Source organism: Nyctereutes procyonoides, unplaced genomic scaffold, assembly GCF_905146905.1.
Source record: "Nyctereutes procyonoides isolate TBG_1078 unplaced genomic scaffold, NYPRO_anot_genome, whole genome shotgun sequence".
Taxonomy (NCBI): domain Eukaryota; kingdom Metazoa; phylum Chordata; class Mammalia; order Carnivora; family Canidae; genus Nyctereutes; species Nyctereutes procyonoides.
In genome coordinates, this window is record NW_026575043.1 from 13,205,938 (window position 1) to 13,233,572 (window position 27,635).

A 27,635-nucleotide genomic window follows, 5' to 3' on the forward strand; every position below is an offset into this window, starting at 1 on the left:
TTACCCAACCTTGATTAGCCAACATTTAAAAGGAGTTTGGCTTACACTTAACTCATTGTTACTGTAATGTAAATGAAAGTTTTAGAACAATTTAAATACAATGACATCATGTAATTTAAAATGCAGTGGCTTGGAAAAAGCCATCAAACAATAGGTTAGAATTATTGGATATTTTTATTAAAGAACAACAGGGCATCAAGTTGTCTGGGCAATTGAGGGAGAAATTAGACTGAATGACTTTGTTAGTTCTGGCCAGACATTAGGGGCCTTCAATTAAATAATCATTTACCTACCCTCTTCAAGACAAAATAAATAGTTCTCTGTTCAGCAAACCATTCTTTCCTTGCTTATTTGGCCACACAATTCACCATCACAGTGACTTTGGGAGCAAACAAAACGCCAGAATTTATAGCACGTAGTTTACAGGCGTCGAGATCGACTTTTGCCAGCTTAAGGGAAGGATGGTCCAAACAAAGCCAAGTGGTGAAAACAAAATAGTAATGCGAGGATGGGTAAGGGAGCAACACTTGGCAAGTCGTGCCAAATCAGTCGGCCAAGCAAAGGCACCCTAGTGGGAATCGCAAAGTAGGAAGCCCTATTTCTGACTCCGCTGACCTCAGCGAGTATTTATTTCCTCGTTTTCTGTTTTTTGTTTTTTTTTTTTAAATGTGCACGATTCGTTGCCACCTCACAGAGAGGCCCGTTATGAAACATCAGCGAGTCCATAAAATGTCGTGACGCCCCTGGAAGCCCCTGCCAAAGGCGCGCCCCGGCCCTGGGCCCCCGGAGGTCGCGTCCCCGCTCCTGCAAGGCCACGCCGGCCTCGACCAGCGGCCCCGTGGGAGCGATCAATAAAGTGACCCGTGTTGTAAGTGGGAGGCTTTGCCTTCGGAAATGGTGTCCGGGCCCCACGCGAGGAGGGTCCTGGGGACGGGGCTCCGCGCGCAACGCCAGCGCAGTGGGTTCCGAGAGGGACGCGGCGGGCGGGGACCTGCGCCCGGGCTCGCGCGGCCGAGCGGGGCCGCTGCTCTCGGGGCCGCTGCTCTCGGGGCCGCTGCCCTCGGGGCGGACGTGGCCCCCGGAGCCCCGAGCCGCTCCGCTCGCCCCGGGCGCCCGCGGGCCGGGCTCGCCGCTGCCCCAGCCGGGCTCGATTACTTTCGCCTGGGCGACCAGCAGCCCCGCCGCTGCAGCGGGAGCCCTCCGGCGGCGGCGGCGCGGGGGATGGGGGGATGGGGGGATGGGGGGATGGGGGAGGCGGGGGAGGCGGGGGAGGCGGGGGAGGTGGGGCGACGACAACAAAAAGAAGTAAAGTAGGAGGAGATTCTCCGGGGGCCGCGGCTCGGGCGGACCGACCCCGCCCGGGAGGAGCGCTCCGCCGCTCGGGCCGCGCGCCTCGCCCCCCCCCCCCCCCGCGGGCTCCCCCCCGCCCCGCCCCGCCCCGCTCCCGGCCGCCCGCGCTCCCCCCCACCGCTCCGCCCCGCCCCCCCGCGGGCTCGGCTCCCGCCCCTCGCGCTCCCCCCCGCCCCGCCTGGACCCCCCCGGCCCCGCCCCCCGCGCTCCCCGGCCCCGCCCCCCGCGCTCCCCGGCCCCGCCCCCCGCGCTCCTCCCCCCCCCCCCGCCCCGCGCGCCTCCGTCCCCGCCCCCTCGCCCAGCGCCGCCCGCGCGCAGCGTCTCGCGCCGGCCCGGCCCGCCCGCCGGGAAGCAGCCGCGAGAGCAGCGGCCGCCGCGGCCGCCACCGCGCCTCCCGCGCCTCCCGCGCCTCCCGCGCCCCGCCGCGCCCCCGCCCCGCGCCGCCGGCCCCCGCGCCCGCAGCCCGGCCGACGCTCCCTCGGGCCCCCCGCCCCCCGGCCCCGGGCCCCCCAACCGCCGCGCTCTCCGTCGGCGCGCGGCCCGCCGCCTGCTTCCGGGGCGGGCGGACTGGGCGCCTGGTGCCGGCGGCCGCAGCGACAGCGCCCCCGGGAAGCAGAGGAGGAAGGAGCCAGAGGTGGAGGTGGCCGCAGGCTGAGTCGCGGCCGGGATGTCCGGGCAGCCGCCGCCGCCCGCCGCCGCCACAACAACAGCAGCAGCAGCAGCAGCAGCAGCAGCTGCCGCCGCCGCCGCCGCCGCCGGCCGCCGCGGCCCCCGTCCCCGGAGTCGTCCTGCCGGCGCCCCCGGCCGTCAGCGCCGGCTCCTCTCCGGCCGGCTCGCCCGGCGGCGGCGCGGGGGGCGGCGGCTTGGGGGCCGCGGCGGCCGCCCTGCTCCTGCACCCGCCGCCGCCGCCGCCGCCGCCGCCGCCGCCCCCCGCCGCCGCCGCCCCGCCGCCGCCGCCGCCGCCGCCCCCGCCGCCCGCCGCGGCCGCCGCCCCCACCGGCGCGCCCCCCGCGCCCCCGGGCCTCGCCGCGGGCCCCGGCCCGGCCTCGGCGCTGGCGGCGGGCAGCAGCGCCGCGGCCCCCTTCCCGCACGGGGACTCGGCCCTGAACGAGCAGGAGAAGGAGCTGCAGCGGCGGCTGCGGCGCCTCTACCCGGCGGTGGACGAGCAGGAGACGCCGCTGCCGCGCTCCTGGAGCCCGAAGGACAAGTTCAGCTACATCGGCCTGTCTCAGAACAACCTGCGGGTGCACTACAAAGGTGCGGGGGCGGCCGGGGGCGGCCGGGGGCGCGGGGGGCGGCCGGGGGCGGCCGGGGGCGGCCGGGGCCTCGCGCTGGTGGAAGGAGCTGCTAATCCCGGGCCGGGAGGGGGACACCTCGAGGGAATCCAGCATGACAGGACGCAACTCGCTTTGCGATGTCCCCGGAAGATGAATCTTAGGGCTCGGGTGCAGGAATCCGGGGGCCTGGAGTTGGGTTACATTGTTCTCCAGGTGCCGGTGGGTCAGGCGGTCTCCCCTGACGTGCGGGGGGGAGAGGCGCGACCCTGAGGTGGGGTTTCTTCTCTTCGAGGGGGAGCGGGGGGTGGCGTGGGGGTGGGGGCGCGGGGGGAGGGCAGTGGGTGGAGGAGGATCGCGTCCACGATTAGGCCAGAGACTGTGCGGGGGACAAAGGGGGCTGCGGCCCCAAGTTTGCCGTCGGGGTCTCTCACTCGCAGCAGCCAGGAGGGTAAGAGCCGAGCCTCACAAGTAGGTGTTTGCTGGGGGGGGGGGGGGAGGCCTGCCGCCACGGATGGGAAGTGCCCCCTCTCTACGTGCTGCTGTGCGGTGAAGTCCCGTGGAAAACGGCTATTTTGAAGCGTTCTTAGAGGGCGTTTTGAAGAAAACTGGCTTAGGTTTTACACCTGCAGTTAAAGAAATGATGACGGTGACGGTGATGATGAAACAGCCCCAGGCTTGTGCTTGGCCCCCTCCTCCCTCACCTACCTCCTCTGCTTATCTTAAAACAAAGCTCGAAGCAGATGAGTTTTCATATTAAATTAAATCATACATTTGCTCCGAGGGTTTTTTTGTTTTTGTTTTTGTTTTTGTTTTTTTTTTTGAAATGTAGCCCAGATTCATAGCATGCAGTCAAGTTTACTTGTCTGGGAGAAAACGAGATCAGTCTAATGCATCCGTCCGTCTGGAAACAAATGCAGTTTTTAGGCCCCAAACCTGAAAGCCAGGAGCTTTTACATTCAAAGCAGGCTCCCTTTTGATTGGCTACAAAGGAAGGGTCTTAATCAGATCCTAGTTGACAGGGCTAGAGGGGGGCATAAACAGTTCTTGTGCTTAGATTCGGGAGGCACACGGGACTAAAATGTGAGAAGAACCTCGATAGGTAAGTTACTGTTGAAGCAGAAGGGAGAATGGCGACAGAAATCTACCAAATGATTTGGTTGGAAAGAATCACGCACAAAAATGGGCCTTGTTGAATAGTCCTTCTTTTTATCCATAGGTCCAGCGAAGCACTTTCAGTTTTAGATATTATGTTCCTTAATCTCAGTGGCCGAAAATGACCTTTGTTTTCTCCTTAAGTTAGGACATTTTGTTAATACCCCGTGAAGGCTATTATTTGATTTTTTGGGTTCTAATTTGCGTGAACAGTGCTGTGCCGTGAAGTGTTTACTTCTCGTGTGGCTACCGGAAAGCTTTTTGTTAGACTTGACGAAACTTTATCTTAAATTTGTGGTCGATGGTTAATAATTAGCTTATAAAATCAGAGGCAAAGGATGACGGAAAATTATTGAACAAAGAATTCTAGCTTTGCCGAGCCCTGCGATCATCTGTGATTTCAGGCATGTTACAGGACAGGGCCTCAGTTTCTTCCTCTGAGAGGTGAGGAGGACGACCCTGGATGGCAAGGAAATTTCCAGCTGTGAATTTCCGTGAGATGTAGCATTTGTGATTAGAGTTTCTTTAGCACTGTAGAGCATGCCTTGAATTGGTTTTATTAACTCCTTTTACATAGAATTATGATTTGGGTCAGAGGGAAAGTGCATGCTTACGAGCAATTGGTTAGAGTTAGGGATATTTATGACCCTGCCGTCTCCATGATTTTTCCTTTTGGCCTCTTTATTACTTTTTGTTGTGTAATACTAAGATACACACTCTGGAAACTTCACTCCTTTATAAGCGTAAAGCATTACTTCTGGAAGAGCAGATTTTGTTATCATCTGTTTTGTTTTCTCTCCCTCTTCTTTGTCTCTCCCTTCCCCCTTGTCACAAATACACTCTTTCCCCCCCTTCAACTGCCTCTTCCTCTTGTTATTTTAATGTGCGTGTGGGTTTTTGCTTTGTTTTGTTTTTTTTTTTTCTTTTTTCCTGTTGTTTTTCTGTGTGCCTTCTGAGTGGACCACACCAAAGTACTGGGCAGCTCTGTCCCACTAAGAGGGGAAGGGAGCAAAGGGGAAGTGTCATAAGTAGTAGAGAATAAAACTTTTAAGTCACAAAATAAGAGTGAATTTTATTTCACATATCATTGTGCCACTTTTGAGTTTTTACCTAAGCGTTTTCAGGCACTTTTAACATTAAAACTACTGTTCATAAAATATTTTTGCATGTCACAGAATTTGCAAAGATTGATGATAATCTTTTCAGAATGGTAAGGATTTTTCTTACCTTTGAAATAGAAACATCCTGGTTTCTTTTGCTCTGAACACTCTCGGTTTGTAAGATGTTATTCTTCTAAGTTGGAATTACCGTTTTTGGAAGCCGTATGGTTCCTTAAATGATTCGGAGGGATTAATGTTAAACAATGCCAGACATGCAGACAAAGTTGATTGGATTGCAGAGGAAGAGCAGGGTGTGTATACTGTATGTTAAAATTTTAAAAAAGACCTTTTGCTTAGCAGTCACACACCAACTGTTGAAACACTCAGGCATAGCCCCTTTTATTTTTAAGATTGTCAGCTTTGAATAAGTACACAATGTGACAAGTTTAGACTTAGTTATAATGAGGACTTTATTCCAACTTAAAGCATTTTAATGCGTATGACAATGGAATCAATTAGTCCTAAATGTTTCAGTTACAGATTGCATTTTTATATTTGTGCAGTTATCACATTTGGATACTTTACAAAGCTTTTTAATACACAAGCATGTTAGTGGATTTGGACAAGATGGTGGAGTTCTCATTTTTAGATGTGAGGAAGTGGGAGCACCTGGAGGCTAGTAGATTTTCCCAGTCACACGTAAGCCAGGGTTGGAAACTAATTTTCACCAACCCTAAATTTAGTGCTCTTTTCAACAATACAGTATTGCCTATTTCAATTGGTATGAGTTTTAATCATCTCTAATAGGTAAAAATCCAGTGATCACGTTTAGAACTTTTTGAAAAATAGTTGACGTTAAAAGTACTTCCTATGGGAAAAAGAAAATGTTGCTTAGAACACTCCAATGCCACGGAAAAGTCCAGGTGCCCTGATGATACAGATTTAGGGCAGCTTGTAAGAAACACGGGATAAGTAAACGTTGGAAATGTTAAGTGGCTATGAACTAGTGAATTTCTGTTTTAATTGAAGCGTTACTAGTAGCATCTAGCCAAATAGCTGACTTTCTCATGTGCTTCTAGCTTCCATCCCTCTCAGTATCATCACCAGCCATTTAGGCCTTTGACCCTTGTTAAATTACTTATTGAATTTTTTTGCACTTCCTAAGGTTGAACAAATAACAATATTTGCTTGCCCACCAATGCAAATGTCTCTTAGGAATTATGGGGATGATATAAAAGTGTTCCTTAAGATCTCTGGGTGGCGCAGCGGTTTGGCGCCTGCCTTTGACCCAGAGCGCGATCCTGGAGACCCGGGATCGAATCCCACGTCAGGCTCCCGGTGCATGGAGCCTGCTTCTCCCTCTGCCTATGTCTCTGCCTCTCTCTCTCTCTCTCTCTCTCTCTGTATGACTATCATAAGTAAATACAAAAAAAAAAAAAAAAAGGGTTCCTTAAAGTCAAGGAATGTAAAAACCAAACTGAGCTTTCCCCCCCCCCGGAATCTCTTTGCCAGTATTATGGGAAATTTAGCTTAAAAGATGGTGGTTGATAACTGCAAGAATTAAGTGAATGTAATAATCACACTTGTAGGAGAGTAGTAGGAATAATTCATTGAGCTGTTGGCATAGGACAGATACTCTGCTACACAATTGGTGTATATGCCTTGCTCTCCATTTATTTATTCAACAAGCTTTTAGTGAATGTATACTTTGTGCCAGGTTCTGGGCACTGCAGGGTGATAAGATACTATCTTTGAGTTCAGAGAGCTCAAAACAGGTAAAACACATTAAGTGTAGCATGGAAAGTGTCATAAAGAGTACGGTGGGGATCCCTGGGTGGCGCAGCGGTTTGGCGCCTGCCTTTGGCCCAGGGCGCGATTCTGGAGACCCCGGATCGAATCCCACGTTGGGCTCCCGGTGCATGGAGCCTGCTTCTCCCTCTGCCTGTGTCTCTGCCTCTTTCTCTCTCTCTGTGTGACTATCATAAGAAATAAATAAAAATTAAAAAAAAAAAAAGTACGGTGGAAGACCAGAGGAGCATCTACCGCTGGCTGATCCTGGAAGAGATGAAGTTGGGGAGTCAGGGACTGCTTTTGGGAGCGTTGAGGCCAGTGGTCAGTCTTGAGAGATGAGGATGTAGGGGAAGGAGGAGGGGTGCTAGGCCTTATGCGTGAAAATGCCTAACTGAAAGCTTAGAGGTGAGAACCATTGTATAGGTTTGGATCTTCAAGCAATTTCGGTTTGTTGGAATTTGAGAGTGTGTGACAAGTAGCAGCTGGGAAAAGATCATGAGAGGCCTTTGGACTGTTTTACCGAGCTTAGATCTTCTTACTCTGTAGGACACGAGGAATCATCAAAGGATTTTAAATAGGAAGTGGCTGGCTCATATTTTCACTTTTGTCATATTATACAACTAATTGGAAGATGGATTTAAAGAGTACAAGACTGAAAATAGCAAACTCATTTAGAAGTCTGTGTAAGAAATAAGGACCTGAACTCGGTTGGTGGTAGGGTGGAGCAAAGCAGACTGTCTTTGTGATACATTTTTAAAGTGCCACTGATGGGAATCAATGGGACGATGGAGAGAGAAATCAAGGAAGACACTAGGGTTTATTTATAGCTCTGTGAGGTTCTTGCAGTGAACTGTGAATCAAATAATAATTTCAAGGAAGTATTACATTTGGAGGTGAGTAGGAATGGGAATCTTGGCCATATGATCAGACTTTGTGGAAACCAGAAGAACCCAGAGAAGCCTTCCAGAAAGAGCAGGAACGGATCTTTAGGAGTTAAAGTGGCTCCAAGTATTGCAGCAGCTGGAGTTCATGACTTTTCACTTTATTCTAGTGCTGAAGTGACTCAGCTGTAGTTTCTGGTTGTTTTCTTCTCTTTTCCCTCCTGACCGGTTTATCCTTTGCTTCCTATTCCAGATTCCTGAGGGACTTAACAGATTGGATAAACTAATTGCCATCATTCTTAATTGGGCAGAGCTTTTCATTCATTATATGCTATGGTGTTGAATTGGTGGCCTTCATGTCAGATGTTAACCTGTGTTGAATCTGCTGTAGGTGTACAAGAGTACTTGTGAGATACAAAATACCTTCCTGGCAAAAGGAGAGTCCGGGCCCCTCTGCTTACAGTCGGGTCAGTGTGTGAGGCCGCAGAAGGGTGGGCACATACCATAATTGACCTGAGCGTGGGAGAGGGGTCTAGGTCATGACTGATTTGGGAGTCACCTCTAGATGGTGGCCGAAACTCAAGGAGAGGGTAAGAGAGAGTAGGTAAAGTGAGGAGAGCAGTGGGCCAGAGTGGAACCCTGAGCAACACCGACACTGAAAGATCACGTAGAGTCCAAGAAGGAATAGTTAGGAGGTATCTGGACATGGGAAGAAAGAGTGTGGTGTCCCAGAAGCTGAGCAGAGAGGAGTGTCAGAAATGAGGAAGAGACTTTTAGTATCAAATGCAACAAATAGGTTTAGTGAGCTGGGCAGAGAAAGTTTTCCACTGGATTTGGAAATTAGATCATTGTGACCTTAGGAGAGCAGTTTGAATTTAGTGATAGGGGCAAAGATCAGAGTAAATAGTAGGGACCAATAGGAGGGATAGTGAATGTGGATTACTCTTGAGAAATACAGACGAAGAAAGAGGTTAAGCAGTACTTGGAGCAGGATGGAGGTGAAGGCAGGATTGGTGTGTGTGTGTGTTTGTTTTAAATGGTTGATAGTGGAGGAGTTATGTTGTGTCTGGTGATTGGCTTCTAGTGTCAGCAAAGACAATGAGAATCCACAGAAACAAAATTATCCATAAAAACCCCTTCGGAAAGTACTGTGTTAGAGATGATTGTACCATTTCTAAGTAAGTCTTGTTTTAGCTTGGCAGTGTGGGTGAAACTGAAGTGACGTTAAGTTAGATGAGAGGGTAATGTTAGTCTGATGTACAGAGTCCCGGTAAGAATGTACAAAATTTAATATAGCTTTTGACAAAATAATAGTAATTGTACTTGCTTTTATTAAAGTTCAAAAGAAAAAAAAGTTCATTATGCTTACCACCAACCCTAGTGTTTTATCGACACTGATCTATAGCACGTATGATTTTGTGGGAAGTGTACATTTTGGTACATTGCCCTTATAGATCGAGAGATTGAGGGGAAGGGTGAAGAAAAGCTTGGGAGGCTGACAGTGCTGGCTTGGAGGGAGGAGAGCGGTGCGGGAGCACAGGACAGTCCTGGAGAGAGGAGGACATGTGACCCCTCTGGTAATAGGGGGAAAGGTGAGGATGAGAGTGGACTCTGGGCACTATGTGTGTAACAGGAGAGCGAGAGTGGAATGTGGCCACATACTGTAGCGGAGTCCCATTATACCGTAAAGTAGGCGAGGTGGTTTGCTCACTTACTTGAGGACATGAGTGAGAGCTTCGAGTGAGTGAGTGATGAACACGTGGGCCAGTGAGCCAGCTGTGGAGGGGAATGGGGAGCTAGCTAACTAAGGGCATCTCGGTGTGCTGTTGATAGCAGTGGGAGAGTGCAGCTGCCACCTGTCCCTAGCGGTGGCTAGGTGGCAATCCCTAGCGGTGGCTGTTTGCGAGACTGCTGGACCTTATTTGGTAGAGGCCAGCTGCCCAGGGCAGGAGGAGGGAAGGTGGATTACAGTACTGAGCTAAGGCTGTGTTGTTGCTGGTGGCCTGTGGTGGAAGGACAGGCATGTGAGAGAAATCAAGGATATTGGAGAGCTCTTAAGTGATTACCACGCAGCCTGTCCTGGAAGAGGGAAAATGGGGATGGGGGGTGTGGGGTGGAAAGGGTTCAAGGAATGGGAGTTCCCTTGATGTGGAAGAGGAGGCGTGGAAGCAAAATGTTTAGAAAGGAGAGAGGGAGAGGGCAGGGAATTGTATCCTAGAGGAAGACACAGGCATTTCAGCTCTAATGCCAAAAATGTGTTCCCAGGAAAAACCTTATGTTTTCCACAGAATTGGACACTAAAAGTAACGCGGCTTATGGGAAAAAGCGGGCTGGGGCAGACCACTTGAAACCTGTGGAACTTTGTGACCAGAGCACCACAAAAGTAATAGTCCTAGTAAAATACAAGCCCCGTTAAATTTCCACTAGCATTGGTGCCCAGCATCACAGGCGGCTGATCCTTCACAGCCTTAAGCCCTGGGGTTTGGGCTTCCTTCTTAGAGATGGAAGTGCTTGACAGCTGTTTGATCAAAAATAAAAGTCTGATTCAGGGTTTAGCCCTTTTCACCCCTCCCCCAACCCCCCTTTTCAAACAGAGGAAAAGTGTACAAACTTCAGTTATTAGAATGGCTAAAGTCCAAAGAAAACCTGACAGTGCCAGTTGCTGGTGAGGATGCAGGGCAACAGGAACTGGCGTACTGCTGGTGGGAATGCAGATTGATGAAGCCGCTTTGGAACATGGTTTGGCAGTTTCTGACAAAGCTAAACATAGTTTTACCAGCAGTTGTGCTCCTACCCAGCCGATTTAAAAACTTAGGTACCCACAGAAACCTGCATGTGACTGTTTGTAGTGACTTCTCTCATAATTGCCCCAAACAAGAAGCAGCCGAGATGTCTTTCGATCGGTGAATGGATAAACTGTGGTATATCCATACAGTGGAGTATTATCCGGTGATAAAAAGAAATGAGCTGTCCATCCATGCAGAGACACAGAGGGATCTCCAGTGCATATTGCTAAGTGAAGGAAGCCAGTCTGAGAAGATTACATACTGTGATTTCAATTACCTGGTGATTTGGAAAAGGCCAAGCTGTAGAGATGATAAAAAGATGAGTGGTTCAGGGGCTGGAGGGGAGGGATGAAGGGTGGCATACAAAGCACAGGGGATTCTTAGGGCAGTGAAAGTATTCCATATGGTACTATACTAGTGGATATATCATACCATGGATTTATCAAACCCACAGAACTTTGCAGCCATGGAGAGTGAATTTAAATGTATGCAAATTAAAAAAAATCATTTAGGATGGAGGAGCAAATCCCAGGATAAAATACATAATGTAACAAAACAACCCAACTGTATTACAGATATATAAAACGGCCTCTGAGAAGGGGGGGAAAGGTGCTGACACAGGTAATTTGGGAATCAGTAATCTGTAAAACTAAAGATCAAAGAAACTTAACTCTTACTAATAAAGTTGTATCCCATGGGAATATGGGTTACCAGTTCAGATGCTGTTATACATATATATTGGAATTGAATAATTAAATGAATGGCAGATGGTGGGAGCTAAGTTTCTTATCATTGGGCTGGAATTTTACGGATAAGCAGAGAGAGGTAGTTAGAATGATCAGTGTGGTAATAAAGTTGGAGACTTCAGTGTGAACTCGTGTTTGGTTTATTAATACAAACACGGATGATTACATACAGAAATATAGACACACACAGGGACTTAGTATGCATACATACGTTTCCTTGCTCTTATCAATGAGGAAGCCTAAAAGCAATGGCACCTCAGTAACAAGGAACATACCCAGTAGCTAGATGTTGGGTTCTAATGCTGTTTGCCAGTTTAAGGAGCCTCAGGGCTCCTTGGAGAAATGGCTGATTCTAGGACTGGGATAGGAAACATGCAAGATGAGCCTCTAGTGTCTTCTGGGGCCAGAAAATAACAAACAGAAAAACCATAATGCAGGTGTGTCAGAGGAGCCAAATGATAAAGTTCCCAGTGGCTAATGGGGTGGGTCAGTTTGAGCAGCAAAATAAAGTAGTAGTGAGGTATAACACAAAGTATAAAGTAAATATGCAGGAGATGCATGGGTCCATACCAGTAACAAAGAGGAAATACCTTGGTACTTTGTGATCAGTATTGGGCTTGAATTTTCCCCAGATGGCTTAATACAGTGACCATGGCAGGTGTATTGGTCCCTGAAGCCCCTAAACACTGCACACTACAGGAATGCACTTGTGGAGGCGCCTCAGGGTTTTTGAGGGCTTTTTGTGTATTCCTAGATTTTTCTCTTTAATTCATTAATGTATGGGGAAAGCTGTGTTATGAACTAAATGACTTCTTTATTATGCTGACATCATTCCTGTATCTATCAAGTGCCTGTGAGCTAATTTGTATTCAAGCAATGTGTTTTGTAGCAGAACAGATTTCGCTAGAATTTACTGTGTCTGAGGTGGAACGGTTTCAGTTGATGTCGGAACCCAGAGCGTGGCCCCCGGAAGGGAATGATTAAGGTTAGATTGGGAGGTCAGTGGGAGGAAAGAGGTCCAGGAATTCAAATGTGAGAAGAACAAGAGAATCACGAGTAATTGGTAAGTGTGTTAATGTCGTATGGGACAGAGCCGTGTTGCCACGAGGGCATAGAAAAAGGAGGTTAGACCGAGTCAGAGAGGTTAGAGAAAGAGTAATTGAGGAAGGAAAACTTGAGCTAAGAGCTAAGGGATGAGCAAGATATAACCAGGTGAGGAAGAAGGGTAGCACTTTTCAGTTCGGGGGCAATAGTTTGGGCAAAGATCTGGGTCAGGCCAGTGTGGCTGGTACAGGAAGGCCGTGGAAAGTGCTGGGCATTGGTGGGGGGTGGGGTGGGGGTGGGTAGTGCCAGACCAACAAGGTTTTCAGGAAGTTTATCTTTTTCCTTGGCTGAGTAGGAGGTTGTTAAGGAATTTTAGTTGTATGGGAGAATAGTGGTACAGGGAAGACTGGCTTGTATTTCCAGAAAGGCAATTGATGGCACGTTGGAGAGTAGAGGGGGATCTTTCATTTAAAAGGAATCAACAGGTTGTGAAATGAAGGAGCTAAACCTTGTTAGCCTTAGAGGTTTTTTTTTGTTTTTTTTGTTTTTTTATTTATGATAGTTAGAGAGAGAGAGAGAGAGAGAGAGAGATGCAGAGACATAGGCAGAGGGAGAAGCAGGCTCCATGCACCGGGAGCCCGATGTGGGATTCGATCCCATGTCTCCAGGATCGCGCCCCGGGCCAAAGGCAGGCGCCAAACCGCTGCGCCACCCAGGGATCCCAGCCTTAGAGTTTTGAAGCAATATGTATTTTCTTTTTGAGCCGTATAGAAAACACTTAACCTGAAGACTGTGGTTTTAACAGTTTATACTTCGGTAGTGTGAGGTTGTTTTCTGGACGTCACAGAATTTAAGGTGATAAGCTTCCTGCTGATGAGCATTATTAGAAATAGGCCCTTCTCTCTGACATTATTAGTCTCACCTAAGAGATGGTATGAATGCTTTTAATCTGGCATCTCAACTTTTTCCTGGGTCTTTACATTTAAGTTTAATTTAAAAATGAAACAAATCCTTTTAATCTTCATGGAATAATAATAATAAATATAATAAATGTAATAGAACCTTGAAGATTAATAATCGTGTAGTTGATAGTTATTTTTGCATAGGGAAAATGTAGGGCATTTTAATTCATACAGATTTAATGCATGATTCTACTAATTAGGGGCAAGTTAAAAACATCTGTAAGAGTTTTCTGTCTTTAAAATTGAGGTTAAAACCTATTTCACAGATGTTGAATGAGAAAAATCTATACAAAAGCACTTAATTCTTTGAGAAATTGTTTACCTTCAAATATTTTCTTTCTTTTTTCCCATAGAATTAGCAAGAATAGGAGATAGGAATACAAGTGGAGTGATCCCACAATGCTCATTGTAAGTGGACCCTTCCTGTGGGTTCAGAGCTTGCACTGCTTCTGACTTCTTGAATTTAAGTCCCAGCACAAACCCTGGTTTGGAATTCTCACACAGCAGCATGACCTTGGGCGAGTTTCTTCCTCTTCCCTTAATTTCCTCAACTGTGAAATGATAATAAACAGTACCTACTTCAGAAGTTGTTTTGAGGGCAGCCCCGTTGGCTCCGTGGTTTAGCGCCGCCTTCAGCCCAGGGTGTGATCCTGGAGACCTGGGATCAAGTCCCAGTCAGGCTCCCAGCAGGGAGCCTGTTTCTCCCTCTGCCTGTGTCTCTGCTCCCCCCCCCCCTCTTTCTCTCTGTGTCTCTCACGAATAAATAAAAAAAAAGAAATTGTTTTGAGTGCTAAACAAGTGAACATAGTACTCTTTAAGCAGTGCCTTTCACATAGCATTAAATGTATATTAATTATTGTCATTTTTTATTATCATCATTATTACTAGGACTACCTTGAGACTACTTTATCCCTAAAAGTTTTGGTCACTTCCCTTCTAGAAAAAAACAAAAACAAAAGCTAGTTGATTTAGGGCTCCAGGGGTTAATCAGGGTTTTCTTTAGATTGTTTTAACTAAGTTTTTAAAATGCATTTAGTTTACCTAGCCATTTCCCAGGCAACTCAATTATTTGAACACGTTTTTACTGAAAATTGAGTTTTACTGAAACCGTAATTTATTACGGTTTTTAAAAAGTGATTGATGTCATTCTGCAGGTTTATGCTGTTTTTAAAAAGTGATTGATGTCATTCTGCAGGTTTATGCTGTTTTTTTCCTTCTGCTTAGCTCATTGTAGATCTATTACCTATGTATGTTAAAGCAGTTTTAGGGGCATCTGTATATTGCTGCTTCTGGTTTTATCTGCCTGTTCAATTTTATCACCTCACCAGGCTCTGAGAACTTTTGCCTATAACTGTATATACTTAAGACATCTGTGGACGCAGGTTTTCATGGTAATAGAAGGGAGTGGCTAAGTTCATTCAGTTTCTTTTGGGCCATGTGAACATGTACCAATTTGCATTGCAAACGTAAACTGTTTAATAATGCAATTTGATAAAGTGTATGGTAAGAGAAGGTATCTCATTGGTATGTGATGGTTATTGTATAGCTGAGATAAAATTTTTGATTTAAAAGAAGGTATTTCATTTTAAAACAATTAGGATAAATTTGAGAAGGGGAATTTTTCTACCTATGAAGGTATTGTTATAGTATGACTAAAGGATTAATGACCTAAGTCATTAATTTACCCAATACGTTGGGTAAAGTGTATTTAAATAGAATACTGAATAATAATTTAGAGTATTTTTCTCATATAGTCCTTTGGGGATTGTGGAGACTTGTCTTACTCTGAGTACTTTCTGGTAGGCTACTTCAGCTTCTGTTTTTCTTCTTCTGTGGTTTTATGGGCATATTTTCTGTCACTTGATTTTTGTTCACATGCTAGCTTTTAGGCTAATTTAGTGTCTTGGGTGAGGGACAGGGGAGGTGATTGTGAGGGAAATCCTCCAGGATTCGAACTGAGGAATTGCTATTTTAAAAACTTTAAAAGCCATTGTTTAACAGATTCCCTAAATATTTCAGCAGTGGTGTGATGACATATCCCTTTCGTGAAAAAAGAAAAATACAGCTAGAGATTAGAGATATTTCTTAGTAGGTTATAATTGACCAAAGATTATAGATCAGCTTTTGTATAGAATTGATGAGAGTATGTCCAAGAACAAACTTGAAAATTCTTTTTTTTTTTTTTTAAGATTTTTTTTAAAAATCGATTTGAGAGGAGGAGGGTGGGTGGGACAAAGTGAAAGGGAGAAGCAGACTCCCTGCTGAGCAGGGAGCCCAGGATCATGACCTAAGCCGGAAGGCAGTTGTTTACCTGACTGAGCCACCCAGGCGCCCCCAAACTTGAAAATTCTTAAAGCAAGAAAGCTGCTTTGTCAATTCAATCTAATTATATAGAATTTCACTTAAAAATACACCTATGTGGCACCTGGGTGGCTCAGGTTGTGATCCCGGAGTCCTGGAATCAAGTCCCACATCAGGCTCCCTGCAGGAAACTGCTTCTCCTTTGCCTGTTTCTTCTTCTCTCTCTGTCTCTCAAGAATAAATAAATAAAATCTTTAAATATCTATGTATGTCTTATGATATAGATGCTTCTAGTTTAAACAGACCATTTGACAAAATAGTGTTACTTTGCAATAGTATAAATTAGATGCATATTTGGATCTAATAAAGTTAAGATCATATTTTCATCATGTTTTTTTTTAAAAGATTTTATTTATTTATTCATGGGAGAGACACATACAGAGAGAGAGGCAGAGACACAGGCAGAGGGAGAAGCAGGCTCCACGCAGAGAGCCTGATGTGGGACTCGATCCAGGGTCTCCAGGATCATGCCCTGGGCTGCAGGTGGCGCTAAACTGCTACGCCACCAGGGCTGCCCTCATCATGTTCTTTAAATGCATCCTTTTTTCTCTTAAATATATAGTCTACCCTAAAATATTTAGTTTGGTAGGTTCAGTGTGTTCAGACTCTGAAAGTATGTTAAATCTAGGAATGGTGTGAAGAGTCCCATGACTAATAACCTGGGCGACTTTGCGTATTGGATTGTGGTGACAAATGTTTTATTAAGTCTTTATATGTACTGGTGAGAGCATAAGTGTTTATGGATCATTCTAAAAACCATATTTGTTCCTAAATTGTTTAGGATTTTCATTGAATATCTCATCCGATTTTTCCCCCCTTCCTATTTCATGTACAGGTCATGGCAAAACCCCAAAAGATGCAGCGTCAGTTCGCGCCACGCATCCGATACCAGCAGCCTGTGGGATTTATTATTTTGAAGTAAAAATTGTCAGTAAAGGAAGAGATGGGTAAGTGTAACTTTTGGTGGGACAATTTGCTGCTCTTGGATAATTTTTTTGTCTTGATTTATAATATTTATGATGTAATTGGAAAATGAGAATCTTGGATATTTTGGTAACTGGTAAAGTAGGATCCGACTATTCTGCTGTTGGACATAGTTCTGCTTAAATACTAGTTGAAGCTAATACTTGAGTTGGTGAAATAAGCAAGTTTTTCTGGTTGGTTTGTCATTAAATTGGAGAAATGGAAGTAAACAACAGAAGACAGTGACTCATTTCCCATGCCTTGTCTTACACTGCCTTTTTCTGAATTCTGCTGAGAATTTACATCTTCTCAGAGCCAGTTAACCAGGCCAAAAGGTGATTCATAGGTATTTCATAGGGGTTGAGACTTAGAATTTTGGGAGGTAGGAGGTAGGAACCAGGGATTAGGATGTGTTATGAAAGCCTCCAAATGAGAGCTCTGTGTAGATCCAGGAACCAAGTTTTATAGCATTGCCTTTCATCTTGGGATTAGTGTGTAGTATGTGTGTGTACATCAGAATCACTTCTGGAGTTATTACAAATGTAGTAGTTTGGGCCTTACCCTAAAAGTTCCAAAATCATTGTTTTCAGAAGCAGAGCTTGGGCAGGATACCTGTTCTGAGTAGGTTTTACATGGAATTTTGGTGCATATCTCTGATGAAGAGCTAATTACCTAGAATCACTGGGTCTGTCCTATGGTATTTCCTGATAACTTCATTGTGGTATCAGAGGTCCTTCAAAACATCCATAGAGTCATTAGTCCAACTCCCAAGATAAACTTACTGGGTGAGTTGGCCCAGTTGAGTTAGTTATTAAGTTGACCTGCATTGAAGTGAATCATTTAACCTCTGTTAGTGGTGCTTCTATGTTTAACCAAAAAAAAAAAAAAAAAATCAAACAACCATATTTAATAATTATTCTGAACTTTTCCTTGGCAACAGTGTGGAAAGTAGAAAGTACGCATAGCCTTAGAAATTCACTGATAACTTTTTATTGAACTGCCTCAGTTTTCCCTAGGCAACCAAGCCAAAGATAAAATCAGAGAAGCCAAAGATAGAGTGGTTGAGAGACCCCCCAAATTGATCATGGGCACATGATTGTAACTGTTTTTAACTCTTACCACTGCATACTCTGTAAGCCAGTTCTTTTTATACTAGAAATTATACCATCAACCTCATTCGTGCTGGTGTTGCTCATGATGATTGTGGGATTCTCTACTTTTCTACTCTACGTGTTCTGTCCTTGCGTGATCTTGACCTTATATTTTCATGGCTGCAAACACTCTGAATGTCAACTCTAAAGCTACATCTCTAGTTATTCCCTTGAGCTCTAGACCTATAAAACTAACCCGATGTTTCCATTTGAGTGCCCCACGGGGTATTTCAGTGTAGCTTGTTTAAGGTCTTTTTCTCAGCATCAGTTTGGTTAACGGTTTCACTGTTGCTAGAACCTTGAGAACTTCCTGTCTTGAACTTCCCCTCTCGATCTCCATGGCCTCTGCCTTGGGTTTGGTGATTTATCCCTAAATTATCTAGGTGGTAGGTTCAGAGGTCTCCCAGTTGCTCCCTGTTTCACTCTTAAGCTTCAGTCTGCAACAGTTGTCAGTGTTCTTAACACAACTGAAATGTGTCTGTTCCCTTCTTGAGATCATTTGGTACCCCTCTTGCTTTGAGGCTACAGTCTAAAACCTACAGTCCTACTCCATTGTGACTTCTCAGTCTCATTTTATTGTTGTTTTTATTTAAAGATTTTATTTATTCATGAGAGACACAGGGAGAGAGAGAGAGAGAGGCGCAGAGACACAGGCAGAGGGAGAAGCAGGCTCCAAGCAGGGAGCCTGATGCAAAACTGGATTCCAGGACTTCAGGATCACACCCTGGGCCGAAGGCAGGCTCTAAATTGCTGAGCCACCCACGGATCCCCCCCAGTCTCATGTTTTTGTTGCCAGCATCCCTCATTCGTTTTTTTTTTTTTTTTCTTTCTTTCAGTTTTAAAATTAGGTGATTTTTACATACCGTAGGTTTATAATTTTTGGTGTGCAGGTCTGCAAGTTTTGACAGATATGTATAGTCCTGTAACCACCACAGTTGATATACAGTTGGCCTCTGAATGATACAAGTTTAATCTGCACGGGTCTATGTGGACATGTTTTATAACTACAGTACAGCACTAGAAATACATTTTCTCCTCCTTATGATTTTCTTAATAACATCTCCTTTTCTCTAGGTTTATTGTAAGAACACGGCATATAATACATATAACATACAAAATATGTATTAACTGTTTATGGTACTGGTGGGGCTTCCAGTCAATATTAGGCTATTAATAGTTAAGTTTTGGAGACAGCGAAAGTCATATGGGATCTTCAGCTTGTGTGGTGGCAGGGGTGGGAGGTGGGTGATCTGTGTCCCCGCACCACCCGTTGTTCAAAGATCAGTGATAACACAGTTCCATCACTCCCCCCCCCCCCCCAAATTCCTTTATGCCCCTTGGTGGATGATTCTTTCCCGTCTCTTGGTGGCAACCATTGATTGGTCTTCTCTCTCTAGTTTTGCTGTTTCTAGAATGGCAAATGGCATATAAATGGAATCAGTGTGTGCAGTCTTCTAATTTTGGCATCTTTCACTTAGTGTAATACATTTGAGATTCATTCCTGTTGTCGGATATATTGGTAGATCAGTTCTTTTCATTGCTGATTGTATAGTTGAGCCAACCACAGTGTGCTTATCCACACTGCTCAATTGAAGGACATCTGGGTTGTTTCCAGTTTTTGGCAATTAGGAATATAGCCACTATAAACATTTATGTACAGGTTTTTGTGTAAACTTGAGTTTTCATTTCAGTTGGGTAAATATCTAGGAGTGGGATTGCTGGATCGTGTGTTAAGTGCATTTTTAACTTTTAAGAAACTGCCAAATTGTTTTGCAGAGCGACTGTACTAGTTTGCATTCCCACCAGCAGTGTATGAAAGTTCCTGTTGCTTTGCCTCCTTTTAGAAGTGCTTGGTATTATCAGGTTTTTTGGTTTAAAATTTTTAGCTGTCATAATAGGTATCTTAGTGGTTTCTTGTTATGGTTTTAATTTGCATTTCTCTAATGATAAATGGTATTAAAGAGTCTTTAATTCTTATCTACCCTCCCCTTTTTAACAAACTCAACAAAACTCAACAATTCCTTTATTTTGATTTTTTGAAAAAGATTTATTTCTTTGAGAGAGAGAGTTCACAAGTGCAAGAGGTGGTGACAGCATGGGTGAGGGCTAGGGCAAAGCAGACTCTGAAAAAGATTATTTCTTTGAGAGAGAGAGTTCACAACTGCAAGAGGTGGTGACAGCATGGGTGAGGGCTAGGGCGAAGCAGACTCCCCACTGAGCAGGGGAGCCCGACGGAGGGGCTCAATTTTAGGACCTTGAGATCATGACCTGAGCTGAAGGCAGATGCTTCACCAACAGAGCCACCCAGGCGCCCCTTTGTTTTGATTTTAAATTAATCATATGTCAACAGATGTGGAAGTGGTTGAGAAATGACTTACAGATATGCTTAAAAATACTGAATTGACAGCTAGATTGGATGGAGTGTTTCATAGGGCAGTTTTTGTTTTGTCATTTACTCCAGTTAAATTCAAGATCGTTACACATCCTCTCCTTCCTGAGCAGTGGAAGCTCTAACTGGGGCATCCAGTTAATCTCCATTTCCACCTGGATGCATGCTTAGGCTTGAAGAAATAATCCCCAGAAAATAGAAAGTAGGATGCTAAACAGAGTTGAATCAACATAAAATGACCCCAAAGAGAGAGGTGGGACAGACTTTTTAGGTTAGAACGTACTCCCAAGGATCTGCTTTTAATCAGAATTGGCTCTCTGTAAAAAAAAAAAAAAAAAAAAAAAAAATGCATTGGGTAGATAGCAGTGTAGCCCCATAAGTACTGTTTGTACTTTTCCGACTGTACATGCTGGCTTGTATTTCTAGTTCTTTCTGCAGGCTCTTGCCTTCTCTCTTATATTCACATTCTCTTGTCTCTCTCGTTTGCCCAGCTTAACTAATTACTCTTCAGCTCCAGTTTAAAGGTCCTTTTTTGATGGCCTTTCTCCTCCCCCAAATAGGATCATGCCTTTAATATGCTTCCTTTACATTTTGGCCAGACTGTAATTGTATTATCTATATGTTTAAATTGCCTACTGGTGGAATAAACTCCAGGATCGAGGGTAAGGGACTATTTAATGTTCTGTAGTTCTGGTACGTAATTGATAGCTAGCATCCATATGAACGAATGGTTGAACAAGACTTAGGTCCTGTGTATTCTTGGAGAAAACTGTTGTATATCTGGGCAGATCTTATCTTGAACATTTTTTGAACAGAGTTCTGGGTCTAACCTCCAGCTTTTGGAAGGGAGGCACAATTCATTTATGAAAGAAGAGCAAGTCATATTGCTAATTTTGAGGAAGTAATGTCTTTCTGGATATGTATTTAAGTGTGTTAAGAAAACTAAAAATTCCTTACTAAAATCCCAACATCTCTGTAAAGAATGGACCAGAAAGAGCAGCTGTTAGTCACTTTTCATTTGCAGTGATACGTGCTCATCTGATATTTTATTATGCTCAGTTTGAAATTTAAGTTTCTTTTAAACAGTGTATTTATCCAGGATTAGAGCACGTAAATAAATGTTTAGGTCCAAGATCATGTTTTATGGTAAGTTGGTCAGTGCAGCAAGTTTCCTTATGACATAGCAGGAGTTGAGTATGAATTACCTTTTAATTTATCTGTGATATGCATTATTTCTGGGTCTGCCTTGGGATATTAGGAATGTGATTATGATAATTGTTACTTATACCTTATGCCTAAGAAATAAGGCTGGAAGGAAGTTCCTTTTAGTGAGTGAAAGAAATATTTTTTGAGTTTTGGCTTGGATTTTCACTTATTTATTTTTAATGGTTTTATTTATATATTAATTTATGTGTGTGTGAGAGAAAGAGACAGAGATAGTGACAGCAGGAGCTGAGAGGAGAGGGAGAAGCAGGCTCCTCACTGAGCAAGGAGTCAGGATGCAGGGCTCCATCCCAGGACCCTGGCATCATGACCTGAGCCGAAGGCAGATGCTTAGCCAGCTGAGCCACCCAGGTGCCCCTTAGATTTTCATTTAAACTAAACATAATTTTGTATATGTTCAAGAAAATAAGCTTATTTATTGGGACACAATAGCCTAAGTTTTATAATTAATTAAAAAAATAATTTTCTAATGCATTTCATAACAAAAAGTTAAATCACCTATCACCTTGTCTGTATAACTTTTTTTTAGGAGACATATTTAAAGGCTATTTATTTTTGTGTTCTTGTTAATGATTGTTGACCACTGAGATGGATTTCTAAAAGTAGCCTGTGTCTCATGAATCTACTTCCAGTGCAGGCTTTTTGTTCAAGTTTTAAATTATACATACTAACACAGTGAAGATACAGTTAATTTTAAATGTGAGAGGTGATAAATTTTTTATTTGAATATTTTTAGAATTATAATTTATTATGAGTATGGTACTTTTAGCTTTTTGAGCAAAATATTGGTGCCACTGTGCCAGTGATTCAGGAGAAACTAGCAAGTAATCCAGTCTCTGTGTTCTGTCCCTGAATTCTTCTGATGATAAAGTGCAGTCCTTAGAGTGTTCTTCTATGCTTGCTGACTTTCTGGATTATTTCTGGGGGAATGGAAGAGAAATAAAGGCCTGTCTTCACGTTCAGTTTTAAAAGGCTTTAAAAGGTCTTCCCTTCTGGTTTCGATGGGTGATAAGCAGCAAATGGAAACTCAGTGAACAAGAGAATGGAAAAAGTGAACAAAGGTATCAAGTAAGCAATGTATTTAATGACTTAGCAAATATATACTGAACACATATGATGTGTTAGGCATTGTTGGCAGCTGAATATAAATATGAAATTATCTTTTTATTTTTAAATTATCTTGTTCATCTCCATCTTATCCATAGCTCCTAGTAGAGGACCTGACACTTAGTAGAAACACAATAAATGGCATTAACTGAACTATGTGTGGGTCCTTGCCCACAAGGAATGTCAGAGTCATTGGCGGGTACAGTGGGACAGGGCAAGGAGCAGACTTAAACAAGTACTCTAAATTAAGACATACTAACCAGGGGCATCTGGGTGGCTCAATGGTTGAGCGTCTGCCTTTGGCTCCAGTCTGATCCTGGGGTACTGGGATGGAGTTCCGCATCAGGCTCCCCTGCTTCTCCCTCTGTGTATGTCTCTGCCTCTCTCTGTGTCTGTTATGAATAGATAAATAAAATGTTTTTTAAAAAATAAGACATACTAATCCATTTAGGAGCAAGAGAGTAGGGCAGCCCCAGTGGTGCAGTGGTTTAGCGCCGCCTGCAGCCCAGAGTGTGATCCTGGAGACCCGGGATCGAGTCCCACATCAGGCTCCCTGCTTGGAGCCTGCTTCTCCCTCTGCCTGTGTATCTGCTTCTCTCTCTCTCATGAATAAATAAAATCTTTTAAAAAAGGCGATTAATTCTTATTTTTTTTAAAAAAAGGAGCAAGAGAGTAGATGGGACAACTGCAGGGATGGTCATTAATTCTAGCTTAAGGAAGCATATTTATAAAGAAAGGTAATAGTGGTAGGCCTAACAAAATGATTAAGAATTTGAGAAGCTCTTCTGGGGAAAAATATTCCAGACTGTGATAGTGGTGGAACTAGTCTCAGGAGAGCACTGGAACTATATGTTATCTTTGGCTGAGGTCTGTGGCCCAGGATTGTTGGAGACTTGAGGGATTATGGTGAAGAGTTTCCAGAGGCAAGATTGGAAATAGATTCTAGAGAGTATTCATGATAGTTCTGAGATGGGAATACTCTATAGGTAATAGGAGCCTTCAGTCTTTTTAGTAGGTCAATGATATGATACCTGTTTTAAAAAGGCAGTACTGGGATCCCTGGGTGGCTCAGCAGTTTAACACCTATCTTTGGCCCAGGGCGCGATCCTGGAGTCCCAGGATCGAGTCCTGTGTCGGGCTCCCGGCATGGAGCCTGCTTCTCCCTCCTCATGTGTCTTTGCGCCTCTCTCTCTCTCTCTCTCTCTCTCTCTCTCTCTCTCTCTCTTTCTCTCTCTCTTTCTATCATCAATCAATCAATCTTAAATAAAAAGGCAGTACTGAGCAGGGCAGGGGGGTGCAGGGCGTTGGACATGGTGTGCGATGGTAGCATGAAAGATGGCTAGAGATAGAGGGGTTGGGTCATGAGGCTGATGCCTAGGGATGGATGGATTGTGAGAGATTTTAAACAGCAGAGGAGGACGTGGTGGTTTAATTTGTTGGATACCTATTATATGTGCTAGGAACCTAAGATTTATAAGGATGGATTGGCCTAAGACAAGGTCCCTGCCCTCCAGAAGTTCTCAGGTAAGAAGGGACTTAAGCATGTCAATAAATTACAATTTATTAAGTGTAGTTTAAAATACTTATAGTAATAGACATATGAACAAACTAGAGGAGAAGTATGATGGAGGAAGTGACCAAGTGTACTGGAAGATTGTGCAGGAAGCCTCCAGAGAAAGCTTGTTGATAGTTATGAAGAAAGTTAAAGTTGAGTCTCTTGTTTCTTCCTGTCTTTTAGCCCTCATTGACCTTACTTAGACTTATTTTCTAGAGATCACCCAGAGATCATCTATGAACAGTTTTTTTTTAATTTTTATTTATTTATATTTTTAAGATTTTATTTATTCATGAGAGACACAGGCAGAGGGAGAAGCAGGCTTCATGCAGGAAGCCTGATGTGGGACTCGATCCCAGGTCTCCATGATCAGGCCCTGGGCTGAAGGTGATGCTAAACCGCTGAGCCACCCGGGCTGAACAGGTTTTAAAGTTGAATATCTATTTTAGAAGCTGATTAGTTACTTTTGCCAAGTAATATGGTGAAGGACTTTGGGATTGGACAGATGGAGGTTAAGATGTTGGGTCTGCCACTTAATAATTCTATGGCTTTGTACTTTTGGTCAAACTCTGTTTCCTTATCTGTAAAATGGAAATAATAGTGCCAACCTCATAGGATGAGTAGGTGCATGCACATACTTGATGCTGCTGTTGCTGATGCAGAAAAACCAGCACAAAGTTTTGTGGGAAGATTTTGTGTAGACATGATCACGAAGGGGCTTCTCATACTGATGGGCATTGTCTTTTGTCTCTTAGGTACTGTTTTTAAGCAAGGGAATGTGATAGTGCTTGGATTTACATTTTACAGAGGTTAGTCTGATGGTGATACAGAAAATAAGAGGTCTGAGACTGACATCAAGAGGACCAGTTGGGCTATTATGATTTTAAATTGAGGGCTTAATCTGTGTGGTAGAGTTAGTGAGGAAGTTGACAGCTGCGGTAGCTGTCTGGGACAGGAAAAAAATAAACCCACCTTAGTTGGGAGGTGGGAGTGGTGAGGGTGGCTGTTGAGAAAGAAGGAGTTAAGGATAACTTCCAGGTCTCTGGAGACTAAACAAAATAAAAAAAAAAAATACTGGAGGGAAATGGAACTTTGAAGTTGCAGACGATGGGATCAATGTTTGAATTGCTGTGGGACATCCAGATAATTAAGAATAAAGCTATGGGTTTTTGGATAGAGAGCAGAGCTATAGGTGGATTTTGGAGTCATCAGAATGTAAGTTGTTAAAGCCATAGGGATCGATGTGATCAGTCACCCAAGTATGTGTAGTGTAAAAAAGACCTAGACACTTGAAATGCTGTATTTATTGGGTATATAGGAACTAGCTAAAGATTCTGAGAAGAAATGATCAGAGAAAAGGGGAAGACTTATTGTGCAAGAAGCCACGAAAGTCAATAAACAGGACTGAAGTGCCCACCAGTTTCTCACTATGTACTGTTAATCCTTGTTACAGTAATTGCCTTAAAGTTGGGATGGAAGCAGGTGAGCAGGTGTAGTAGTATGTCAGATACAGAGGTGAAGAATGGAAACAGTGGAGCCAGTGGGCTGCATAACTTGTGTTGCTATTGTGGGAAACAGTTCTCTATCCATTCAGCAAAATAATACACTGCTAATTGAAAAATTCAAAGGGTACAGAAAAATATGAGGAAGAAAATTATAATCTTGTATAATTGCTATTAAAAATTCAACTTGTTTCCTTCCAGGTTTTGTAGATATGCTTTTTTATATTTAAACATAATCTGTATTTTACAGATATTTACATTGTTCTATTTTTTATTTACTATATGTATCATTGCATATTTCTTACATTTCTTATAAGCATTTTCCTGTAGGATTAAAAGCCCCGAACATCTTTTTTCTTTTTCCTTTACTTTTTGGCCACAACATAATTTGTTTTACCTATATTAAGGCACATCCATAACTATTCTGTTGTTATTTAAGTAAACTCCTTTCACTATTATAATTTTTATGCACGAAATCTATTTCTGTTTCCTTGGGAAATATTTCTTGAAGTAGAATTATCCGATCAAAGGAAAAGATATGCATATTTTTAAGACTTGTGATGCAGTGGCCAAATGACTCTCCAGAAAGATGACTCCAACCTCCTTTTGGGTGGGAGAAACTTGGTTTTATGAATCAGTTGATGAGGAGTCACTGTGAGTCCAAAGAAGGATTGAGGAGGTGAATTCCTTTGCTTGGGGGTGGGGTGGATTTTAAATAATTTAGGAATATAGGATGGAGTATGGAATTGAATGGAACATAAGTATCTCTGCTTCAGGAAGCCTTTCATAACAACCTTTCTTCCTCCCAGCTAGGTTAGGCTCCTGTCACCTCTTCTTATGGCCCCTTGTACTGCTTCTTCAAGCCTTCGGCAGGTTCATAATTGTTTATTTAAATTAAGATCTGTCTTCCCTGTGAGAGTGAGAGTGTTAGCTCCACGAGAGCACAGATTTCTGTCTTTTTCACAGCTTTTTCTATGTTGTCCCTCCATATAGATAAAAATATTGATCAGAAAAGTAAAAGTAGGGATCCCTGGGTGGCGCAGCGGTTTAGCGCCTGCCTTTGGCCCAGGGCGCGATCCTGGAGACCTGGGATCGAATCCCACGTCGGGCTCCCGGTGCATGGAGCCTGCTTCTCCCTCTGCCTATGTCTCTGCCTCTCTCTCTCTCTGTGACTATCATAAATAAATAAAAAATAAAAAAATAAAAAAAATTAAAAAAAAAGAAAAGTAAAAGTATTGAGGAACCATGAGATTTAGAACGAGGAATTTGTTGTAACAGCAGTTTAAATATATAGCATCATTTTTCTCAACGTACTTGGCTGATTAGGGAGGAAGGTTGAATTGTATGATTGACACAGGATGGGAAATGATAGGTAAATCGGAAGAACAGTTGTACATTGAGGTTACTGGCAGGATATTGAAATGGCCAGTTTTAGTTTAGGCTGGATAATGAAGAAATCCGTAAGGAGCTGGTAAACTCAGACAAAATGGAGAGATGTATATATTGCTGTGTTAATAAGTGAGGTTGAAGAGGAGATGTGGTAAGATTCTTGAGCTGGAATTGCTGGAGATGCCGGTTTGGATGTAGCAGTGAAAGACAACTTACACGAAGAGAAGCAGAAGGCATTTTTGGTCTGTTTCGTTCCCTAGCGTGGTAGTCCCAGTGTGTACGTAGAATGATACTGGGCAAAAATCGGTGCTGGAGGAATATGTGGACTGAGTGGAGGCATACCCCCAGCTCCGTGCCTTATACAGAGCACGTGTTAGGTGTTACTTCTTTTACCTGCCTTTAGAGCTGACCGAAGGTGATGGGAGCTATTTGTAGTGCTGAGGAAAGTGTTAGTTAACCAGGTGCCCGGTAAGTGTGGGAAGAGTGACCTAGGGACAGTACCATCATCATGTTTCTCAAATTATTCTTGAGTCGGTTATCTTTTTTCAGTGCACTAATTTCAAATCATCCTAATCCCACCCCTCACTCCCATCGGTTTTTTTATACCCAGCAAGTGCATATGGATTTTTTCAAGAACTCTTTTTGTAGTTATGAGGTAATGCATTTTTAATGCAAAAGGAGAAGTCAAATCCTGTGAAGCAGAAAAAAGCATAACTATTTTAAGAAGAATCTGCAGTCCTACACCCATATATACTAAACACAATTGACATTTTGTGGTGTATTCTCCACTTTTTTTTTCTCTATTCAAACAAATTTTAGCTTTACTCTGAGGAAAAAAAAATCAACTTAAGATATATTTGAATAATAAAATATATTATTCTCACGTGTGCCACTACCTATAGTTT

The 27,635-nt window shown here is 43.8% G+C and overlaps 1 protein-coding gene across 1 annotated transcript in view; it reads left to right on the plus strand.

Moving 5' to 3' along the window:
* Positions 1-1,903: 1,903 nt before the first annotated feature.
* RANBP9 (RAN binding protein 9) overlaps positions 1,904-27,635 on the plus strand; it is a 93,834-nt gene continuing 68,102 nt past the window's right edge. The window contains 3 exon segments of the mRNA XM_055322837.1: positions 1,904-2,035; positions 2,037-2,607; positions 16,286-16,397. Of these exon segments, the coding sequence (XP_055178812.1) occupies positions 2,018-2,035; positions 2,037-2,607; positions 16,286-16,397 (701 nt within the window). The 5' untranslated portion in view covers positions 1,904-2,017.